The sequence below is a fragment of the Prunus avium genome, chromosome 2 (genome assembly GCF_965620075.1).
Source record: "Prunus avium chromosome 2, drPruAviu1.hap1.1, whole genome shotgun sequence".
NCBI lineage: Eukaryota > Viridiplantae > Streptophyta > Magnoliopsida > Rosales > Rosaceae > Prunus > Prunus avium.
The window spans coordinates 36,520,168-36,536,914 of NC_142285.1; the positions used below are offsets into that span (position 1 = coordinate 36,520,168).

Sequence of the window (16,747 nt, forward strand, 5' to 3'; positions counted from 1 at the left end):
AAAGAGGCAACCTCTATGATGATCTCTAACCAATCTAAGCATGGTTACCCCCTAAAGAAAAAAACAAAGAGAATAGAAACTTCTCTGTCTAAAGCTTACAACAATATCCTCCTCTCTCTCGTCACAGACTCAATTCTTGATTATCATCCTTTTTTTTTCAACTTTTCTTAATTGTGTTGGTTTCTTTATTTGATCATAACTAAATAATTAGATACTTTCCAATTTGATTGATTATTTTTTGGTTAGGATGATGTTTTATGAGATTCTAATAAATAGACAATTTGGGTCATTGAAGTTGAGCCTCAAGTTCGATTAGAGATCAGTTTGCACATATGCGCTCGTGTGACGAGCCGTACATCATGAGCCGAACTGTAGCCTCTAAATAGTGGGCTACTAAATTTCAAAATTTTTGTCACCATGGTATATGGTCAAAGTACAAAAGAATTTAAACTAATAGGTGAAAATTCGGGGATTTATTTATCCTAACACCCCCTGTTTCGTGTTTTCACAAAACTCCCTGAGGTCCTAATAAAAATTACACAAACACCCCTTATGTTTCAAACTGGTTTCACATAACTCCAAAAATCCAAAAGAACCTAAACCCTGATATAACAATACTTTTGCATGGACTAAAATAACCTTCATATAGTATTAGAATACTGTTTGGATAGAATTGTACCCTAATCTCTACCCAATATTATACTACAAATAAAATAGTAAAAAGAAAAAAACCAACCCATCAGACACGCATTGTACGCTTGCCCCAAGGAAAAAAAGATGTACGCTTTCCTTCATCCTCTCCATCTCTTCCATGCCTTCTCCAATATGTTACCAATCACCCCAAAAAAAAAAAAGATCAATCCTAACTCAAACCAAAAAATCAAACTAGAGCAACTTCTTCACAATGGCTGAGTACCAGCTTCTTCGTTTGCTATATGAGTTTTGCTCACAATGTCTTGACTTGGAGCAAGACCTTGACTTCCTATTTCTTGGCTTGTTGGATTAGCACGTCCCAACTTAAATCGTAACGCTACAAAGCAGAAAGATTAAGGTGCAATGAGATGGCCGGATATGAGAATTCTTTTTTCAAAACAACAAAGGATTTTGAAGATGGAGCAAAGATGGAAGAGATGAAGATATGGAAGAGAGGAAGCGTCTTCAATTTTTCTCATGAAATAGTACGATGCGTCTTATGATTTATTTATTATTATTTTATTTTTGTTAGGGTTTAGGGATTATAGTGCGACTGTATCCAAACAGTTCTGATATCATGAAGGTATTTTAGTCTATGGAAAAGTCCTATTACATCCAATTTTAGGTTTTTATTTTATTTTTAGAGTTATGTGAAACCATTTTAAAACTTGAGTGGGTGTTTGTGTAATTTCCAAGACCTTAGAGGGTTTTGTGAAAACACGAAAAACTTCAAGAGGTATTAGTATAAATAACTCGAATTCGAGACAATCAGCCAAAGGACTACAAACAAATGAGTTTCATAATTATGCGGATGTTGACACTCATCAAAGGACTAAAAATCAATGTTTAATTTTACAAGGAGGTTGAATGGAATTTTAATCTTATACAAGGACTAAAATTGAAAACATTGAATGTACACAAATTAGGAATTCTAATTTTGTATGTACAAAAATTTGGAATCCCTAGTATTATTGTACATACATAAAATTCACATTATTGAATTAAATACAAATATTGAATGACGAATATGATTTGAAGTTTTCAATACTTCTTAAGGAAATTTTTGAACCAGTGCGCCGAGAGTTTTGGGTGCCTTTTAAGCCCATCATTGTAATCTACATAGGTGATACCAAATCGAACACTGAATCCCGAACTCCATTCAAAATCGTCTAGCAATGTCCACGGAAAGAATCCCTTAACTTTGACACCATTGCTAAAAAGCAATAAAACGAAATTAAATATATTAATGTCAATAATATGAATCAATAACTCAAAATCTAAAGCTATACCATATACATATATATTTAAATATTATAAATGAATTTTTTAATACACTTACTCAATAGAACTTTGAACATAATGAAGGTGGCGATTGTAGTAGTCAATTCTATGGGTATCATTAAGGGCTTCAGCAAGTGATAATTTCGGATCATTCAACTCATCCACACCTACAATATATAATACATTATTATGTAGTTACAAATTTAGACTTTGTACCACTTGTGCATGTTTTACACCAAAAATATGTGAAACATTGATCATGCAATTACTTAAGGCTAGACAAAATTGCAATTACTTAAGGCTAGAAAAAATTACCATTTTCAGTGATGTAAATAATTGGATTATGATACTTTTTCTTTGTGTAGAGTAAAAGATGTTGAATTCCTCGTGGATAAATATTTAACCATTCCGAAGCACCCTACACCAAAATTTGAAGATTTTTAGATTTTTAGGAGTCACATTTGTAAGTGCAAAATGATTAATGGTCAAAATCAAAAAGGCTTAATCTAGTAATTTGATGTGTACCTTTGGACCGATGGGGACGCCATTACGCTCAGCTGCCACAACACATATGAATATCAGAATCTAATTAGTCTATAAACTTAAATTGCTTCAATTAAATTTTGAATTTGTACTCACATGAAATATTAACACCAGCATCTGTTGTGTAGCTTGCGTATACCGAGTTATTTTGAGGTGCATCACTTGCATAGTAACCTGTATAGTAATTTAGTCCAAGAAAATCAAATGACCCAATTAGCAACTTAGATTGTTCTTTCGTGAATTTTGGTAATCGGCTTCCGACAAGAGATCGCATGCTTTGCGGATAGTCACCACTTGTCAATGGCTCGACAAACCTATAAGAATGTAAAATTTTCAAGGATTAACTTGACATTATATTATGTATTGCTCGCTAGGAAGTAGTAAATATTATATTCATAATAAAATTCGAAATTCACTTGCCATCCGAACATAAAATCCAAAGCTCGTAATGCAGCATTTTTATTTTCTTTTTCTTCCGATAGGGGCTCATACCAATCTGAATTTAGGGTTATCCCTATCACTCCATTTTGAGATGCCTGAACAAGAACATTTAGTTAGTTTGTTTTAGAGTCACAAAAGGGTAAAGTAGTCGCTCTCTTGTTGCAACAAACTAATTAATTGTACCTGGTATCCATTTTTGTACAATTTTACGGCAGCTGCATGAGCAAGGAGTAGGTGGTGTGTTACCAAATATGGTTCAACGGATGAATCTCCACCTGTGCAGTTTAGCTGCTGCCAAGTGGAGCATCGTCCCGGTGCTTGGGACCCGGTTGCATAACCATAGTTACTGAAGGTATACGGCTCATTCAATGTGATCCAATGCTTTACTCGATCACCAAATTCCTTATAACAAAGTTCTGCGTAATCTTGAAAATGATTGCTGTATATACACATTTCAGAATGTAAATGTCACAATTGTATTTATTAATTAAATTATCAATACGATTCAAAGGACTAATTTCTTCACTTACACAATATGAGGGCTTAAGAAACCACCATATTCATCTTCTAACGTTTGGGGAAGATCCCAATGGAAGAGTGTCACAAATGGCGTTAAACCTATAAATAGCATCGTCAATAAAAGCGAGTTATAAGTTTGACAAAATGACTTTTTTTTATGAGTGCATGTAACTCTTATTTTGTATAAATTATTGATCATATAAGGTGGGATGACTCACCATTGCGTAGGAGCTCATTGATGAGATTGTTGTAATATTTGATTCCTTCCCTGTTCACTCCTCCACTTAACTTTCCATCTAATAATTAAAACAAAATCAGAAAATAAAGAAATAAGTGCACCGATAACATTTCAACTCATGAACTTTAAAAAAGTTGGACTATATGTTATCGAACTTGAACTTCGACTTCTATTTAATTTATGTTTGTAAAAAATATTATTTTTGCTTAAGTTATTTCAATTAAGTATTTTAATTGACGCAAAAAAAAAATTTGTTATATTATTCAGTAGACAACTTGGACACATTAGTTAAGTGAAATCCATGAAAGCAGAAATATTGAAGATTGGTCACAAATGAACTTACTTGGTAACAATCTTGACCATGAGATAGAGAATCGATAAGCATCCCACCCCATATTCTTCATAATCCCCACATCTTCCTACAGTGCATAACAAAAAAGAAATCAGATAAAAATTATCGGGAGCATCTTCAATGTGATGAGTTTTTCTTCATGCTTCAAAATTTAATATGTGCATATTGGGTCATGAACCTTATAGCGGTGATATTGATCAACAGTGATATCTCCATTGCTACTATCGTTAATCTTTTCTGCAATTAATCATAGAAAATTTATTTATTAGAGCATAAGAGTAAAACTAGCACGATTTTGTTATTTTAACTCATTGATGATTTGATTGGACAAACCTGGATATTTGTGGGTGAAGGTATCCCAAATGCTTGGTCCTCTACCACCTTCTTTTGCAGCACCTTCATACTGAAATACACAAGAGACACAAGGAAGAAGATGTCAATATTCTTGCTTGGATCGATGCTTAGTCTGAATTTGAAAGAAAACCCTAATCAAAACTCAAATTAAAGCCCAAAAAAGGACTTACTTGGTAAGATCCAGAACCTACACCAAATATGAACCCTTTTGGAAAACTGCTCCTATTGAGAGAAGCAGTGTCAAAATGTGTGGGTGGAGCTCTAATATCAGCTTCGCTATTCGTCAAAGCAAAGCCAATTAGTAGCAGTATGCCTAAGAGAAAAGAACGTAATTGCATTGCCATAACTTGAGGTTTTTTTTTGTTGTTGTTGGTAATAATCTTGAGAAGTATAAGTTGGCTCTGGCTGGCATGCTGCATGGCCTTTATATAGAGGAGGAAGTACGTGCTGCGCATGAGAATAGTAAACACACATGGGCATTGAATGGGTTTGAGGGGGCAACTACGTAGAATGTCATGGTACAAAGGGAAATGGCAAGTTTCATATTTGAATGAGTTTGTCTCCTTCCAAAACTCAACTGCTATATTCAAACACGCAATATAATGGTGTATATGTGTGAGTAGCCGCAAAGTGGAGTCTCCTAATAGCGGTTTGGGTCAAACTGTGAAAAGAAATTTGACACAGAATTGTTTTCTTCACAATGTAAATATAATATTTGGTGCATATGTGCGAGTAGCCGCTAAGTCTGATTGAGTCTCCTAATAGCCATTTGGGTGGAACTGTGAAAAGAAATTTGACACAGAATTGTTTTCTTCACAATGTAAATTTGTAGATTGTTTAAATTCTTGGGCATAGTATGTGATTATCTTTTGTGTTTGACGAACTAGGAAGCGTATAATAGAATTTTACTTTTATTTCTTTTAAACATCGAAAAAACATGTCCAATTGGTGGGGTTTTCACAAACGATCTTGAGGTTAGTTGAAACTTGAGCAATAGTTGGGCACCATTTCGGTGAAATACCCTAAATATATGTATATATATATATAAAGAAAATCCATTTATGGGTAGATGATAGATACTTTGTAGGGCCTACTCCGCAATTTATTTGAAGAATACCTTATAGGACCCACTTCGCATTTAACTTTTATGATATAAATGTTTGTTTTGTAAATATTCATGCATACATGATAGGTTGACTAATTTTTAATAAAATAGTTAAATGTTACATGGTCTAATTTATAAATAAGAAGCTATTATCTTCAAGGTGCGAAAAAAGAGATAGTTACTGAAGCTATTATCTTTGAAACCGTCAAAAGAACACAAGAAAACGTTGTGAAGACGTTTTAACTGCTGCAAGAAAAATAACGTAATGGCCAAACTCATCTTACATATTTATGGTCAAAGTAATGACATTGACAGTGTCAAGAAAATAATGGTCCGTCAAGTTCTTTTCAAAATTTGACCCATGTGGTTAATTAGGAGACTAAATCAGAATTTGCTGCTACTCACACTATTCGTGTTTGACTATTCAACCAAATATGAAACTTTCCCATTTGTACCATGACATTCTACAGAGTTGCGCCCTCAACACCCTTCTAATGGCATGCACAAGTGTTTTGCAAAGAAATTTATTTCACCATGCCAACCAGAGTCAACTTATACTTATCAAGATTTCCAACAAAAAACGTCTCAAGTTATGGCAATGCAATTAGGGTCTTTTCTCTAATTTCTATTTATCAATTCACTTATTTTCTCATTTTATGATGTTGGATTCATAATTAGATCTAATTATAACAATGAAGGAATTAAATATCAATGAGCTCATTCGCAATGGTGACTTTACATGATTAATCATCTATACAATAACATTCACATGCAATCATAAATAATCATTTAAACAAAACTTTAATATGCTTTTATTGATCATATTATTTATAGGTTTAACATCATTTGCGACACTCTTCCACTGGGATCTTCCTCCAAACTTTAGAAGTTAAATTTGGTGGACATATATAGCATACGATATTCAGCTCCTTATATTTCACATGAATCAAGGAAAAGATCTTGATCACATATTGGATAATAATTAATTAGAGAACATAGCACAGCTTACCACATTTAACTCTTGAGATTAATTTGGGTTCATGTAGCAAGTAAATTACATTGATTCAAGGAATGCTTTGAAATATTATATGAGATTTCCCTTCATGTCCTAATTCAAGGTACATCGTCTTTTGAAAACGTCAAAAGAGTAGCAAAAAGGAAAAAACGCCTTGAATTTTATTTTAATTTATTTAAAAAAGTCATCACTGCATGTTTATCTTATTGGACTATAAATATGCAAGGATGAGTTTTCCACGTACGCTAACTACGCAAATGTTCAAGCACATCTGAAAATTATTATCACTTCTTCACGTTCTTCTTTCATTCCAGATTGAAACTTACCATTCAAAATCATTTTTTTAATATTTTTTTAATATCCTAGAATTTTATATGGAAGACAGGCATCTACATGTAGAATAAATTTATTTTGTTACGACACAAAGTCATTTTGGTCCATGTAGCTTACCACTTTTACCACTAAGGTACATGTAGTTTTAATTCCGAACAATGCAAGGAAAATCCCCAATTTTTGTCAAATTACTCTAACATGGAGGGGCATTTCAGTCCAACTAACAGACCCTCCACAACCACCCCACAGCCACCCAACACCCCTCCCCAACAACCTTCTCCCATCCCTCCTCCCCCTCCCCACCCAACCTCTTCCTCCTAACTCAACCCACTCCCTACCCTATAGCGACAATCAACCCACCCCACAACCACCTATTCCCCCCCCTCTCTCTCTCTCTCTCTCTGGCTAGGGAATGGTTGTGGAGGGGATGCAAGATTGGACTGAAATGCCCCTCAAACTACAGGGACAAAATTGATCAAATTAAAACTACAGGGACCTTAGTGATAAAGGCCAAAAATGACTTTTTGCATTTTGTTAATATTAAATATTAAATGTAAAAGCACCGGTAGAAGATGGATTGTGAGCCTATGTAGTAATCCAAGTGTTCAGCTTCTTTGTTTCTCTTTGTGCTCTATTGTCTGCAAATTTCTTCTTCTCGCATTGTTGTCTCTTTTTCTCTTTTCATATTCCATCTCAATTTCACATCGTACCATTATGTACTGAAACATTGAAAATTCTCTAATTTTTGTTGCTGCCTAGATTTCTGCGTAATTCATGTAACATCAAACATGCATGACTCGAATAACTTAAGATATTTTTGTCTTCATCAATTATAAGATTAATACTCTGAAACACTGTGGCCTTCTGCTTGCTTTCACATCGTCATAGGCTTCTGCTTGCTTAGGCATTGTCACAGGCTTCTAGTTTTTTTATTACTCCTTTGTCTTTTAGAATTGTGCTTTTGTAATTGGTATTCGTTCCTCGCCCTGGTTTAATGATGATATTACCAGATTGACAAAAAAAGGGGCAACCTCTATGATGATCTCTAACCCATTTAAACATGGTTACCCTCTAAATAAAAAAACAAAGAGAATAGAAACTTCTCTATCTAAAGCTTACAACAATATCCTTCTTTTTCTCGTCACAGACTCAATGATTATCATCCCTTTTTTTTTTTTTTTTCAACTTTTCATAATTGTGTTGGTTTATTAATTTGACCATAACTAAATAATTAGATAATTTCCAATTTGATTGATTATTTTTTGATTAGGATGATGTTTTATGAGATTCTAACAAATAGACAATTTGGGTCGTTGAAGTTGAGCCTCAAGTTCAATTAGAGATCAATTTGCGCATATGCGCTTGTGTCACAAGCCTTACTGTAGCCTCTAAACAGTGGGCTACTAAATTTCATAATTTTTGTCACCGTGGTATATGGTCAAAGTACAATAGAATTTGAACGAATAGGTGAAAATTCGGGAATTTATTTATCCAAACACCCCATGAGGTTTTTCGTGTTTTCACAAAACTCCTTGAGGTCCTAAAAATTACACAAACACCACCTTATGTTTCAAATTGGTTTCACATAACTCCAAAAATCCAAAAGAACCTAAACCCTGATATAACAATACTTCTGCATGGACTAAAATACCCTTCATATAGTATTAGAATACTGTTTGGATAGAATTGTACCGTAATCTCTACCCAATATTATACTACAAATAAAATAGTAAAAAGAAAAACACCAACCCATCTTACACGCATTGTACGCTTGCCCAAGGAAAAAAAAGACGTACGTTTTCCTTCATCCTCTCCATCTCTTCCATGTCTTCTCCAATATGTTTCCAATCACCAAAAAAAAATTTGTCAATCCTATCTCAAACCAAAAAATCCAACTAGAGCTACTTCTTCACAATGGCTGAGTACTAGCTTCTTCGTTTGCTACTTGGGTTTTGCTCACAACGCCTTGACTTCTTATTTCTTGGCTTGTTGGATTAACTCCTCCCAACTTAAATCCTAACGCTACAAAGCAGAAAGATCAAGGTGCAATAAGATAGCAGGATCTGAGAATTCTCTTTTCAAAGCAACAAAGGATTTTGATGATGGAGCAGAGATGGAAGATATGAAGATATGGAAGATAGGAAGCATCTTCATTTTTTCTCATGGAATAGTAAAATGCGTCTTATGATTTATTTATTATTATTTTAATTTTGTTAGGGTTTAGGAATTATGGTGAGACTATATCCAAACAGTTCTAATATCATGAAGGGTATTTTGGTCTATGCAAGAGTCCTTTTACATCCAATTTTATGTTTTATTTTTTATTTTTGGAGTTATGTGAAACTATTTTGAAACCTGAGGGGATGTTTGTGTAATTTCCAAGACCTTAGAGGGTTTTGTGAAAACACGAAAAACCTCAAGAGGTGTTACTATAAATAACTCAAATTCGAGACAATCAGTCAAAGGACTACAAACAAATGAGTTTCATAATTATGTGTATGTTGACACTCATCAAAGGGCTAAAAATCAATGTTTAATTTTACAAGGGCATTGAATGGAATTTTAATCATATACAAGGACTAAAATTGAAATTATTGAATGTACACAAATTTGAAATCCCTAGTATTATTTTACATACATAAAATTCACATTATTGAATTAAATACAAATATTGAATGACGAATATGATATGAAGTTTTTAATACTTCTTAAGGAAACTTTTGAACCAGTGTGCCGAGAGTTTTAGGTGCCTTTTAAGCCCATCGTTGTAATCTACATAGGTGATACCAAATCGAATAGTGAATCCCGAACTCCATTCAAAGTCGTCTAGCAACGTCCACGGAAAGAATCCCTTCACTTTCACACCATTGCTAAAAAGCAATAAAACGAAATTAAATATATTAATGTCAATAATATGAATCAATAACTCAAAATCTGAAGCTATACCATATAAATATATATTTAAATATTATAAATGAATTTGTTAATACACTTACTCAATAGAACTTTTAACATAATAAAGGTGGCGATTGTAGTAGTCAATTCTATTGGTATCATTAAGGGCTTCGGCAAGTGATAATTTCGGATCATTCAACTCATCCACACCTACAATATATAATATACATTATTATGTAGTTACAAATTTAGACTTTGTACCACTTGTGCGTGTTTTACACCAAAAATATGTGAAACATTGATCATATACAATTACTTAAGGCTAGAAAATATTACCATTTTCGGTAATGTAAATAATTGGATTGTGATACTTTTTCTTTGTGTAGAGTAAAAGATGTTGAATTCCTCGTGGATAAACATTTAACCATTCTGAAGCACCCTGCACCAAAATTTGAAGATCTTTATATTTTTAGGAGTCACATTTGTAAGTGCAAAACAATTAATGGTCGAAATCATAAAGGCTTAATCTAGTAATTTGATGTGTACCTTTGGACCGATGGAGACCCCATTACGCTCAGCTGCCACAACACATATATGAATATCATAATCTAATTACTCTATGAAGTTAATTGCTTGAATTAAATTCTCAATTTGTACTCACATGAAAAATTAACTCTAGCATCTGTTGTGTAGCTTGGGTATACCGAGTTATTTTGAGGTGCATCACTTGCATAGTAACCCGTATAATAATTTAGTCCAAGAAAATCAAATGAACCAATTAGCAACTTGGATTGTTCTTTCGTGAATTTTGGTAATCGGCTTCCGACAAGAGATTGCATACTTTGCGGATAGTCACCACTTGTCAATGGCTCAACAAACCTATAAGAATGCAAAAATTTAAGGGATTAACCTTACATTATATTATGTATTGCTCGCTATTAAGTAGTAAATATTATATTCATAAGAAAATTCGAAATTCACTTGCCATCCGAAGATAAAATCCAAAGCTCGTAATGCAGCATTTTTATTTTCTATTTCTTTCGATAGGGGCTCATACCAATTTGAATTCAGGGTTATCCCTATCACTCCATTTTGAGACACCTACACAAGAACATTTAGTTTGTTTGTTTTAGAGTCACAAAAAGGTAAAGTAGTCGCTCTCTTGTTGCAACAAACTAATTAATTGTACCTGGTATCTATCTTTGTACAATTTTACAGCAACTGCATGAGCAAGGAGCTGGTGGTGTGTTACTAAATATGGTTCCGTAGATGAATCTCCACCGGTGCAGTTTAGCTGTTGCCAAGTGGAGCATCGTCCCGGCGCATCGATCCCGACTGCATAACCATAGTAACTGAAGGTATATGGCTCATTCAGTGTGCTCCAATGCTTTACTCGATCACCAAATTCCTTATAACAAAGTTCTGCGTAATCTTGAAAATGATTGCTGTATATACACATTTCAAAATGTAAATGTCATAATTGTATTTATTAATTAAATTATCAATACGATTCAAAGGACTAATTTCTTCACTTACACAATATGAGGGCTTAAGAAACCACCGTATTCGTCTTCTAAAGTTTGGGGAAGATCCCAATGGAAGAGTGTCACAAAGGGAATTAAACCTATAAATAGCATCATCAATAAAAGCGAGTTATAAGTTTGACCAAATGACTTTTTGTTATGAGTGCATGTAACTCTTATTGTATAAATTATTGATCATGTAAGGTGGGATGACTCACCATTGCGTAGGAGCTCATTGATGAGATTGTTGTAATATTTGATTCCTTCCTTGTTCACTCCTCCACTTAACTTTCCATCTAATAATTAAAAAAAACCAGAAAAAAAAGAAATAAGTGCACTGATAACATTTAAACTGAACTTTAAAAAATTTGGACTATATGTTACCGAACTTGAACTTTGACTTCTATTTAATTTATGTTTGAAAAAAAAATTATTTTTGCTTACGTTATTTCAATTAAGTATTTTAATTGACACAAAAAATATTTGTTATATTATTCAGTAGACAACTTGGACACATTACTTAAGCGAAAACCATGAAGGCAGAAATATTGACGATTGGTCACAAATGAACTTACTTGGTAACAATCTTGACCATGAGATAGAGAATCGATAAGCATCCCACCCCATATTCTTCATAATCTCCACATCTTCCTATAGTGCATAACAAAAAAGAAATCAGATATAAAAATTATCGAGAGCTTATCTTCAATGTGATGAGTTTTCTTCATGCTTCAAAATTTAATATGTGCTTATTGGGTCATGAACCTTATAGCGGTGATATTGATCAACAGCGATATCTCCATTGCTGCTATCGTTAATCTTTTCTGCAATTAATCATAGAAAATTTATTTATTTAGAGCATAAGAGTAAAACTAGCACGATTTTGTTATTTTAACTAATTGATGATTTGATTGGACAAACCTGGATATTTGTGGGTGAAGGTATCCCAAATGCTTGGTCCTCTACCACCTTCTTTTGCAGCACCTTCATACTGAAATACACAAGAGACACAATGAAGAAGATGTCAATATTCTTGCATGGATCGATGCTTGGTCTGAATTTGAAAGAAAATCCTAATCAAAACTCAAATTAAAGCCCAGAAAAGGACTTACTTGGTAAGATGCAGAACCTACACCAAATATGAACCCTTCTGGAAAACTGGTCCTATTGAGAGATGCAGTGTCAAAATGTGTGTGTGGAGCTCTAATATCAGCTTCGCTATTTGTGAAAGCAAAGCCAATTAGTAGCAGTATGCCTAAGAGAAAAGAACGTAGTTGCTTTGCCATAACTTGAGGTCTTTTTTTTTTATTGTTGGTAAAAATCTTAAGAATTATAAGTTGGCTCTGGCTGGCATGCTGCATAGCCTTTATATAGAGGAGGAAGTACGTGCTGCGCCTGAGAACCGTAAAGAAACCCCCCAAAACTCAACTGCTATATTCAAACACGCAATATAATATTTGGTGCATATGTGTGAGTAGGCGCATAGTGGAGTCTCCTAATAGCCGTTTGGGTCAAACTGTGAAAAGAAATTTGACACAGAATTGTTTTCTTCACAATTTAAATTTGTAGATTGTTTAAATTCTTGGGCATAATATGTGATTGATGAGATCGTTGTAATGACATTATGGTCAAAGAAATGACATTATAACCGCTGAAAGAAAAATAACGTAATTGACAAAGTAATGACATTGTCATTGCATGTTTATCTTATTGGACTCTAAATATGCAAAGGATGAGTTTTCCTCCTACGCTAGTTACAGACTTGTTCCAGCACATCTGAAAATTATTTTCAGTTCTTCACGTTCTTCTTTCCTCTTAAATTGAAACTTACCTTTCGAAATCATTTTTTAAATATTTTTTGTAATCTCCTAGAATTTTATACGGAATCAGTGCTATTATTAATTTTGACATGCATCTACATGTAGAATTAATGAATTTATTTTGTTGAGGCAGAAAGTCATTTTGGTCATTATAGTTTACCACTTTTACCACTAAGGTCTCTCTGTAGTTTCAATTCTAAGCAATGCAAGGACAATCCTCAATGGTTGTGGAGGGGATGCAAGATTGGACCGAAATGCCCCTCTGTATTAGAGTAATTTGACAAAAAAAATTGAGCCTTGTCCTTGAATTGCTCAGAATTCAAAGTACAAAGACAAAATTGATCAAATTGAAACTGCAGGGGCCTTGGTGGTAAAAGTGGTAAACTAAAAGGCCCAAAAATGACTTTTTCCCTTTTGTTAATGTGAAAATTTTAAATGCTAAAGCACCAGTAGAAGATGGATTGTGCGCCTCCATAGTAATCCATGTGTTCAACTTCTTTGTTTCTCTTTGTTTCAAGCACAAATTCTCTATTGTCTGCAATTCTTCTTCTTGTATTGTTATCTCTTTTTCTCTTTTCATATTCCGTCTTAATTTCACATCTTACCATTATGTACTGAAACATTTGAAGTTCTCTTTCTTATTTTTTAGATGCCTAGATTTCTCCGTAATTCAATATAAAATCAAACATCATAACTCGAATCACTTAAGATATTTTTTTCTTCGTTAAGATCAATACTCTGAAACACTGTGGCCTTCTGCTTGCTTTCGCATCGTCATTCTAGGCTTTTGGTTTTTTTTTTTTTTTTACAAGACCCGCCCTAGCTTTCCCCTCGGAATCCGTGACGAACATTGCTTCCCTAAAAAGCTACGTAACCCAATTTTAAAGGATAAACTATTTGACTCCTGTCGAAAATTCGGCAGAGTCTCTTCTGTAACTCGAAGGATTCCCACATTTTAAACCTGTAGAAAAACAATAAAATAACATCCCAACTTTCAGCGAACCAAGACTACCAACCATGCACAAATGCAAGCAATTCTAAAGACTCAGGCCAAAATCAATCATCAATCCAAAATAGGTTTCAGACCCGTCATAGCCACAAACACATATTAACCACATCCGTTCAGTAAAACTGGAATATAAACAAGCATTTAATCTCATCTAAGTTTCAATCGGGCTTCAGGCCCACCTACATAATCAAAACCAAACTCAACAAAAATAATAATTTAATTCACAGCTGCACCTAGGTGGAACCCCAGGCTACCTACGTACCCCTTTGTGAGGGATCAAGCCACACATAGTTCTTATGACAAAAAAAGGGATCTCAATTCAGAAACATACAGATATTGTCCAAGTAAAACCAACAATTAAATTTAGATTCATTCTGAACTTCAATTACCACAAGGCATATAACTAAATATTTAATAAATTCCTTTTTTCCCATGATTCATAACTCAAAACCATTTCCCTGTAAAAACTCACATGTAATATGCATAACTCTTTTAAAACTAACCGTTTACTCTAAACTCAAATTACTTTTCCAAAATCATTTCTTTCCGGCAACCATACCTTATCCAAGGCGTATATTACAACAACAAAAAACCTGTCCAAAAAACATCATGACAATGATCACACCTGTGCAGAGCAGTCACCATGCACATGCTCAAGAAACTCCAATCCGGAAATAAATCCACATATTTTCCCACATATATAAATATATATACACACACCCCACACCATCATCATGTAATAGGGGAAAACAATCCAACACGGGGATTGTTTGACTAAATCACATGGAAGAATCCTCAATTGACCATGTGGCTAAGGACTGAGCCGTCCAACAAGGGGGACTAGGCTCACCAGCCCGCACAACAGAATTCTCAATACTCGTGCGTCTGTGAAAAGTCCTACGCCCGCAGACTGCCCAGCTAAGGGCCTTCGGTAACACCCCGCCAAGGGTGCCCGGGACATAACCACAAACCAATCAATTCCATCATTTCCGATGTGCGTAACCAAGTAACCAAGTGCATGTGGAGGTACATATGATGGTGCAATTCACAAACCCATATAATATAAAATAATATACCCTCCCTTAATTCAATTTCCCAAATTCTCAATTATCTAAATAATCTAAATTATATAAATATGCAAGACAATTCAACACTTTAATAATCAAACCCCATATCACCCAATCCATATATTTTAATAATAATCATAATAACAATAAAAATTCATGGAAAACCCATATCACATTCCGATAAAGTCATAGTCAAAACTAGGGCTGGCAATGGGTCGTGTTCGTGTCTGGTTTGTGTCGACCCATTTATTTCCCGTGTCAATTTCGGGTCAACCCGCTATAACCCGTTTAATAATCGTGCGGGTTTCGTGTCGACCCATTTATTTCCCGTGCGGGTTTCGGGTTAACCTATTAACCCGCTAACGGCGCTAAGTAATAGCAAATTTAAAAAAATAAAAAATTCTAAATGTTGATAATTTAATCAAGTAATTATATTTTTTAATATATAAAATAGTTATTTCATTTTGCCTCTCTCTATATATAAAGATTGAGAAAGAGAAATTAAAAAATTAAAAAAATGAAGAAAATGAAGAAGGAACAAAGAAAATAATTATTGCATTTTGAACAACGCCATCAATTGTTTTTTTAGTGGGAGAAATCAAAGAGAGAACCTAGTGTTTAACTATTATAAATAGCCTTCTCCAACAATTCGGCAAGGATGACCATGAACTTATTTGGATTTTATTTGTGTATTCTTCACATATCAATGCATCACATACTTATTGGGGTTTTTGCTAAGCTAATAGAGTAACGAAATTATTAAATATCCTCACTAGTAACATGTCCTTGATTAATTTCGTTTGCAATGTTCACAAAAGGATGTGTTACATGTCCTTGAGGGTTTAGGATTTAGGGTTTAGAGTTTAGAGTTTAGGGTTTAGAGTTTGGAGTTTATGGTTTAGGTTTTAGGTTTAGGGATTAGAGTTTAGGGACTAGGGTTTAGGGTTTAGGGATTAAAACATTAAACCCTAAATCCTAGATACATAATTAACTCAAATTATAAGGAATAATTACTAACAAATATAATTTAGGGATTAAAATGTAATAATTAAGTGCTCATCAGTTTGTAAAGACATTATAAATATCAAATGTTGTAACATATAATCACAAAGTTATCAGCACCAAGATGGATAAGGTGCAAGGAGAGGTGGAATTGGCTGGGGTTCGAAACCCATTGGGTGTGCTGAAGCTTCAATTTCTTTAATTTTTTTCGCGGGTTGGCAGGTATTAAACGGGTTGACACGACCCATGACACGACCCGTTTAATAAACGGGTTAAACAGGTATTTAATCGGGTTGACGGGTTGACTCGAAACCCACCCGTTTATAAACAGGTGAACCATGGGTTGACCAGAAAATTACCCATTTATAATCGTGCCGTGTTTTTCCCGTGCGGGTTTCGAGTCGTGTAACGGGTCGAGTTGGAAATTGTCACCCCTAGTCAAAACATATATATATATATAAAACATCAATAAACCAAATAAGCCAAGTTCTAAATCAAATCTCATTTATGCATGCAATTCCATATTGTTAAAGTAACACTCAATTAAAATAGTGTCC

The 16,747-nt window shown here is 34.0% G+C and overlaps 2 protein-coding genes across 2 annotated transcripts; both read right to left on the reverse strand.

Moving 5' to 3' along the window:
• Positions 1-1,716: 1,716 nt before the first annotated feature.
• On the reverse strand, positions 1,717-4,795 carry LOC148296951 (beta-glucosidase 12-like). The gene is made up of 13 exons (XM_088248204.1): positions 4,592-4,795; positions 4,401-4,470; positions 4,246-4,304; positions 4,059-4,134; positions 3,696-3,773; positions 3,489-3,576; positions 3,142-3,397; positions 2,938-3,053; positions 2,614-2,831; positions 2,500-2,531; positions 2,290-2,392; positions 2,033-2,141; positions 1,717-1,906 (listed from the first exon to the last, which is right to left on the reverse strand). Exons 1-13 carry the CDS (start codon positions 4,763-4,765, stop codon positions 1,735-1,737), a joined length of 1,551 nt encoding a protein of 516 aa, XP_088104330.1. The 5' UTR covers positions 4,766-4,795; the 3' UTR covers positions 1,717-1,734.
• A 4,605-nt stretch (positions 4,796-9,400) lies between these two features.
• On the reverse strand, positions 9,401-12,618 carry LOC110764041 (beta-glucosidase 13-like). The gene is made up of 13 exons (XM_088248247.1): positions 12,405-12,618; positions 12,214-12,283; positions 12,058-12,116; positions 11,868-11,943; positions 11,511-11,588; positions 11,306-11,393; positions 10,959-11,214; positions 10,755-10,870; positions 10,431-10,648; positions 10,316-10,347; positions 10,106-10,208; positions 9,871-9,979; positions 9,401-9,744 (listed from the first exon to the last, which is right to left on the reverse strand). The coding sequence occupies exons 1-13, from the start codon at positions 12,576-12,578 to the stop codon at positions 9,573-9,575; spliced, it is 1,551 nt and encodes a 516-aa protein (XP_088104373.1). The 5' UTR covers positions 12,579-12,618; the 3' UTR covers positions 9,401-9,572.
• Between the last annotated feature and the right edge of the window lie 4,129 nt (positions 12,619-16,747).